We start from the raw sequence: 7739 nt of genomic DNA on the forward strand, positions 1-7739 counted from the left end.
TACTATTGTATCCACTACATAAAATAAAAAAGTTAAAGAAGTAAAAAGTTAAAACTATCGTATTCGCTATAAAAAGAGTAAACTAATTATTTACTATAGTATTTTTCTAATTCTAATAAACAATTCTAAGTAAATTAAGTATAAATAAATTTTTATTAATTTCCAAAAAGTTAAAGGAATACGAAGTTGGCTCGTCATCATCGAGTCCTTTCTTCATCATGAGCTTAGGTTTGCATCGAAAAACCCTTTCACTTCATCTCTTATTCATCCCTAGGTTTCTTCATCATCCGCAAAAATCGATCGTTTTCTTTATCCCTTCCTTCTAAAAAAATTAAAAATAGTACTTTTATAATACTGCTTCATCTTTAAGTAATTAAACTAATTCTATCAATTTTTTTACAATTTCTTCCTTCTTCGATTCTTTCTAAAAGTTAAAAATATTTTAATATCTTTATTTAAGAATTGAATCAGATTTCTGATTGTAATTCTAAATTCTTAGATATTTGTTAGTGATAAATTTTCTAAAATTATTTTCAACATTTCTAAATTTAGATAGGTATTTATGAATAAAATATTCATCTTCTTTGCCTCTTGTGTTCATTCTCTCTTAAAACCGTGTGTCTTCTCATTAAAATTACCACTCTCTCTTGTGTTCATTCTCTTGTCTTCTCATTAAAATTACCATTCTCTCTTGTGTTCTTTCATTCTCTCTAAAATTACCATTCTCTCTTAATTCTTATATCTTCTCATTCATTCTCTTCCCAAAATACAAAACTGTGTGTCTTCTTGAGTTCTTCCACTAAAAATGTTACTCTCATTCAATAAATTAGTTTTGAACCCATAATAATATTTTTTTAAGCTTTACCAAGTTGGTCAAAGTCAACATCTTGTGTGTGTCTTGAATCACAAATTAGAAAATTTAAAATAAAGTTTTTTTAAATTTTAATTTGAATCAAGAATATGGATGATTTGAAATAAAACATCAATTTTAAATGTGGATTTTGCTCCGGTCAAGTTGATTCAAATCAAGGATATGTGTGATTCTAATCACAACACTATTTGAGTCGAGTAATAAGGCTTTTTGACACGAATCATGACAATCAAATATTTTTCAAAAACAACCATGATTAGAATCACACTTTTCTTGACTCAAATCATGAGTACAAACCATGATTCAAATAAAAATAGTAACTTCCTCATTCTACTATCTTAATTCAAGTCATTATTTTTGTTGATTTAAATCATAACCTCATGATTTGCCTCTAATAATTTGTTCTTTTCTTCATTTTTTTGTGCCTAACCTCTAGCACTTATATAAATCATTTTTGTCAGTTTTCCAAAAATACTAATTAACTTTTGATGTGAAATCAAGTGATATAAAATCCATATTTTCACAAATCTTGAAAAAACACCATGAGAGTTTCTCCTTTTACAAAAACACGTTTCTTCCTTGTTTCAACCTTGTGAAAGACTTCCTAGAATGTTGATATTGTGAGATCTAAGCTGTGTTGTGTGAGCTTCTTTAGATAAACTTCATCATCTTGAACCTTGAACCAAGAAATCATTGTTGTGGTGTATAACCCTAAAGATTGAGTTTGAGTAGTAGATCCAAGGTACATTATGAAAGACAATGTTTTATTGTTAAGTTTTGTTGTGTATCAGGATAAAGAATTACATTGTGTCTATGGTATCTGAAGATTGACATTCAGCAAGAAAAAAATTTCTTTATACTCCATTGAAGACTTTGATAAAACCGAGTAAATGTTGTTGCATAACAAAGACGAGAGTTGTGAAATCATTCTTGTGTAGAATAAACGCTTAGACAAGGAACCGGTAGATCAGAGGAAAGGTTGATGCGAAATGAAAGCTTAGAGCAGGAATTTTGTCTTTAACAAGTTTGTTGGATCAAGATGGAGTGAAAATCAATTTAAACATGTGTTGCTAAAGCAATTGGCTTGTGTGTTAAATTTACAAATAGAAGACCCTATAATTTTCAACGGTGAAACCATTGAAGAGTGGAGTAAGCTCTAACGAGGACGAATGAGCTGAACCACGATAAACCTGATGTACATTTTTCTTCCCCTATCTCTTTTACATCTCAACATATTATTATATATTTTAATTTGTTTGTCTTTTTAAAATATTATATGATTTAAATCTATACCTTTCTTATAGTAATTATTATATAAATTTAAGTTTGTGATAGATCTTGTCCATTGATTATTCTATCTTTCGATTATGATCGTAAAGACTTTTAATTTTAGATTGATAAACCAATTGATCGAAATCCAATTTTGAACTATGTGTAAAAATTGAGTAATGATTATTGTTGTATTGTTTCTCAAAACAATTTCATCTATCTCGATTGTGTTAATCAATGAGTGTCTCATGTAATTATGATAGACATTAAAACATATATTTTTCAAAATATTTGCTATATTTTTCTCTCACTTACTATATGCACAACATTTTGTTAAACTTTGATTTTGTAAAAGAAAATATTTTGAAAATGATTATAGAGGAGCGATCTATTTAACTACCCTTTTATCCAATTAATCCTCATATTTTCCACCAACATTTGCTGCCATTGCTTATCTTGGGTTTTCAAACTAAAATTCTAGTTCATTATCATCTTCCTTTTATCTATCCTGTGAGTCATTAATAGATAATAACATAACTTATATTACCCAAGTTGCTTGGCTAGTGGCTAACCTTTCTACCCGAGGTTGTGAATTTTGCCCAATTTAAAACTTATGTTCATCGTAAAGCTTCTCAAAGTGGTGGTGCTAATGATGATCACTCCAATAGTAAAGAAAAATAAAAAGAATACGATGAAGAAGAAGAGAATAGTGAGAAAATGGCTATATATGAGGATATATTCTAACTAAAAATTAGATTAATAGAATGAAAACTAACAATTACTTGAGTAATGGTTGAAATTTTAAAAACGTTTATTTCTTTAGGTAGCAGCAATTATTATTTCCTATGTTATCATTTTCATTTTTTTTTACAGAATTACTATTATGAGATTTATATTATTATCATTATTATTTACTATTTTCACTTTAATTATACATTTAATGAATTTATAGTTAGGTTCAATGTTTTCAAACCCTGTTTTTAATTCAATGTTTTCAAACACTATTTATTTTAAATTCAAACACTATTTTTAATTCAATGTTTACTATCTCTCTTTCTTCAAATTCAATGTTTTTAACGAGAGACTAGAAAGACGCTACACTATGAAAGAAATTACATACGAGACAGTTCAGCTTAAATCATTAAATTATCAGTAAAATTATCATTTTCACTTTTTTTTACTTATTCTTTCACAGCACCATTGTTAATTTCACCAACGTTACGTGTCTTAATCGATACTCATTCTCCATGTTTATTATATATAGAAACATCTATCTAACCCGAAAATCGCAAAACAATAGGGATCGAGAGTCGAGAGCAGAGGCACAGATCTAGCACTAGCACCACCATTTCCGTTCCTCTCGCTCTTCTCTCTTTCTCTCTTTCTCTCTCCACAAGTCATGGGATTCCCATCCAACGGCTCAGAAGAAAAGTCCCTCAAGTTTCTAATATACGGTCGCACCGGATGGATTGGAGGACTCTTGGGCAAGCTCTGCACAGCCCAAGGGATCCAATTCGAGTACGGGTCGGGTCGTCTTGAGAACCGATCCTCCTTGGAATCTGACATAGCGGAGGTTAAACCAACACACGTGTTCAACGCTGCCGGTGTTACGGGTCGACCCAACGTCGACTGGTGTGAGACGCATAAAGTGGAGACTATCCGCGCCAACGTGGTGGGGACTCTTACTCTCGCTGATGTGTGCCGTGAACGTGGACTCGTTGTTATCAATTTCGCCACCGGGTGTATTTTCGAGTATGATTCCGGTCATACTCTTGGATCCGGTGTTGGATTCAAAGAAGAAGATACGCCTAATTTCATCGGTTCGTTCTACTCCAAAACCAAGGCTATGGTATGTTTAATGTTGCCACTGCTTTGTTACTATTTGATTGGATTTTTTTGTTCATAGTTCTTATTCTCCCGGGTTTTAATGATTTCTTTGTGCTGATTTGATTTTTGAATTGTTTGTTGAGATTGATATGTTCATCAGTCATTTTCATATTTAGTTTGCTTACCTTAGATCTGTTTTATATACTAATTAATGTGGTGTGATTTAAAATCATGTGTTCTGCCGTCTTTGTAGTTGCGCTCATAGAAATCATGTTTCTTCTTTTTAGATTAGAGTTGAGATATTTATTTTACAATGTTTTCCCATTTTATGTTAAAACAGGTAGAGGATCTACTCAGGAACTATGATAATGTATGTACCTTGAGAGTGAGGATGCCTATTTCATCCGATCTATCCAACCCTCGCAATTTCATCACGAAGATATCTCGGTATGAGAAGGTTGTCGATATTCCAAACTCGATGACTATATTGGACGAACTTCTTCCCATTTCCATAGAGATGGCAAAGAGAAATCTCACTGGAATCTGGAACTTCACAAATCCAGGAGTTGTTAGCCACAATGAAATCTTACAGATGTATAAAGACTATATCGATTCCGACTTCACATGGAAGAATTTCACTCTTGAGGAACAAGCCAAGGTGATAGTTGCTCCGAGAAGTAACAACGAGCTAGACGCAGGCAAATTGAAGAAGGAATTTCCAGAACTGTTGTCTATTAAGGAGTCACTCATTAAGAATGTGTTCAAGCCAAATCAGAAGGTTAAAGCTTGAGGAGCAAGGTTCACAATTTTATCAAATGTTGTCATTGTTTTCAATTTCATTATTTATTTCAGTTTGTGTGGATGCTGCAACGTTGTGCTTCTCAGTTCATATGACTCAATGTCTGTAATTTTTATTTATATGTTGTATTTTTATTGACTCCATGAATAAATTAGTTCCAAGTTACTCATGAAGAATGAATTTTTTTGTTTGCTTGTATGATTTTTAATTGTATTTGACTTTGAGCCTCAAGTGAGATTATCATAGTAAAGGAGAAGTAAAATTATTCCCTTACTATTTAATAATACTTGATTTAAAAGGTGTTAGTGTTGTTCTTTTAATAATCAACACGAATAGTACAGCTGTTCTTTGAATCAATAGTTAAATGATTCTTGATTTATAAAAAGTTATATCATATTCCTTTTAAAAGGCATGCTAAATAAAAATATTGAAAAATGACATCAGGCATGACAGAAATATATTTCCCAAAGGAAAAAAAAATTCTTATGGTATGAAAGACATTTTCCAAACTAGTTATTCTGATAATAGAAAAAAATGTATATTAGAAAAAAAAATATTTTTCGCACGGATAAAAAGAGAGGGTTACGTTAGACTTTTGACTGTCAACGTAAAATTCTGAATTTCTATGACATGGATCAACTATAAAATAATATAAATGCTAGGTTGTTGCTCGTAAGCAACACATTGTATGATTCGAGTACAATGTCAAAAGAGCAAGAGTCGTTGCATCGCCGCATGGATACAGTGAAAAGTAAGCAAGAGTTTCCACATTTTTGTGAATGAGTATGGGTAAATAGTTAGTTCATGAGAGTAAAATCAATTTCATGGAATACATACACGCTTATTTGTAAGGATTAACATAAATGAACCTTAGAGTAATGAGTTGAAGCCTAAAGTAGGGTACAAAGAGGAGAATAGGGGGTGAATCAAGAAGTACCTTAGAGTCAACTTTGTCTGGTCCTTTTATCGGTTCGCTTTGAGGTGCATTTGGTTTTTGATTTTCAGTTGAGAGAAGGTCTTAAGCTTCCTCTCGATTCTTTTCTTTCTTATCCTTTTCTTTTGTTTCTTCTACTTCTTTGTTTTTGTTGGAGGGACCGATAGTTGAGACAATGCTATCTTTTTGGAGGGTTCCTTTATTTTGCTGGTTTATGTTTGGTCGGGGAGAGGCTCTAGGTTTTGACCTTGAGAAGATAAGAGCTTCATCGCTCTATTCTGAGCTTTCTTTTTCAACCTAGGTTTTTATTGGCTTTGGAGTAGCCTAAAAGTTAAGTCAAATGAGACATGGTTTTTAGGAAAAAGATCACATAAGAAGGTCGAAATTATTGATATACCTAAGTCGAAGTGGTTGTAGACTTCTTATTTTTCTTAGATTTGGTAACCGGGGAGTCAGGATCACGCTTTTGATTCTGAAAGATGAACTGTTAGAATCGTCTCAATCCATGAGGAAAGGTCAGAGAAGAAAGAAGTACCTTTTTCTTGGGCTCTTCTGTCTTCTTCGTTTCTCCTACGTTGGAGGGTCCTTCAGCATTAAGTTCATTATGTACTGCAGGTTCTCCTGCAATCGAAATGTAAGAAAACGAAAGGTATGAATAACAATAAATATATACCTTGTGGTTCTGGGTTTTCTGGTAGGCCGGAGAAGGCAACACATAATCTCTTTCGAAAGTTGTCTTCTTTAAAGTGGCTATTGACGTACTGTGTCCACTAGTTATGGTATTCAACGGTCATGAAGAATGATTGTTGAAATTGGAAAGTGGGAAGTTCGGGGACTTGTTTACGAGAAAATGCAGTGCAAGCTTTGAAATCTACAATGGTGAATCTCCATTCCGACCAACACATATATCTTCATTGAATGTACTATGAGCATGGAAGCATTTGGATAAAGCCAAATTGTCTGGCCATTAAGTTAGGATGGTAGCCAACGAAACCATAGCCAGGAGTCCCAACTTCGATTCTTGTGGATAAGAGTGCGGGGGTCAGAAAGGCTACCCAAATAGAGTTCAACATGGCAGTTGTTGAAGGAGAAACCCTTGGAAACTTGTTCTTGAGCCAGGATGGACCCACACATCGATCCATGAAAGGGGCCATTGTCGAAGCAAAAATGGTCGATTCAAGGAAGAGATTGATGTATTTCATAAATATCTTTTGTGAGGGGGTTTCTTGAGGAGTGGTCAGAGTAAGCCTAGTGCCTTCGATAGTTTTGCAGTCATCCTATGCTATCAAGGCTGAAGAGGTAGTGATGTGAAGTTTGGGTTCAAATGTGGCGTTTAGCCAAAGTTGCAAAAGCCACAAAGGACCTGAAGCCAAGAAAGACTTGTTGGTTTCAGGGAGATATTTTAATTTATAGGAGGCCCCTCCATGTGATTGGTAGAGATTGGCTAGGAGAAGTTTGCTTAATGAGACGTGTCGACCTTCGTGAAGTTGAATGGCTAAAGGTACGAATTTCTTAGCCACTTGTAAAGAGCTAGAGCAGAAAACGTAATAAGAGAGCCGAAGAGTCAAGAAGGCTATGTGCTCCTTGTCTGAGAGTTTAACGTTTTCTTTGTCATGGTAGTCGAGGATGAAGTTTTTGAATCTAAATCGTTCAATGGTGAATTCATTGGTGGTTTATAAGGTTGGAGTAAAAGTGTCTCATAAGGGGTTTAATCCTGCGATGGCTGCTACATCAAACAAAGTTGGTGTTAACATGCCTCAAGGAAACTAGAAAGTGTTGGTCGAACCTTCCCAGAAGAAGATCAACGCTAATAACATGGTTGGGTTATACCTAGGGCCATTTCTAGATGTATCGACCATGTCATAAATGCCCAGTTTTTCCCATTGTTCTTTCCTCTGGGGTTGGACTTTGTCGAGCTAGACAATGTATTCCTTAGTGGGAGTTGGCGCAACGCGAAAAACAACCGGCGGGAAAAAACAAAACAAACAGAGCCGCCGCCGTGCGTTATTTATCCCAAAGGAGGGAAAGGAAACGCTCGA

At 34.0% G+C, this 7739-nt stretch overlaps 1 protein-coding gene across 1 annotated transcript; it reads left to right on the plus strand.

The window, feature by feature from the left end:
* Positions 1-3239: 3239 nt before the first annotated feature.
* LOC127074093 (bifunctional dTDP-4-dehydrorhamnose 3,5-epimerase/dTDP-4-dehydrorhamnose reductase) lies at positions 3240-4964 on the plus strand. The gene is made up of 2 exons (XM_051015374.1): positions 3240-3989; positions 4308-4964. Exons 1-2 carry the CDS (start codon positions 3540-3542, stop codon positions 4755-4757), a joined length of 900 nt encoding a protein of 299 aa, XP_050871331.1. The 5' UTR covers positions 3240-3539; the 3' UTR covers positions 4758-4964.
* The last annotated feature ends 2775 nt before the right edge of the window (positions 4965-7739 follow it).

The sequence above is a fragment of the Lathyrus oleraceus genome, chromosome 4 (genome assembly GCF_024323335.1).
Source record: "Lathyrus oleraceus cultivar Zhongwan6 chromosome 4, CAAS_Psat_ZW6_1.0, whole genome shotgun sequence".
Lineage (NCBI taxonomy): Eukaryota > Viridiplantae > Streptophyta > Magnoliopsida > Fabales > Fabaceae > Lathyrus > Lathyrus oleraceus.

Bases quoted from the DNA above. Each gene is read 5' to 3' on its own strand.
- LOC127074093 (XM_051015374.1), top strand. From the start codon at position 3,540: ATGGGATTCCCATCCAACGGCTCAGAAGAAAAGTCCCTCAAGTTTCTA. The intron at 3,990-4,307 runs GTATGTTTAATG...ATGTTAAAACAG, and splicing joins ACTCCAAAACCAAGGCTATG to GTAGAGGATCTACTCAGGAA.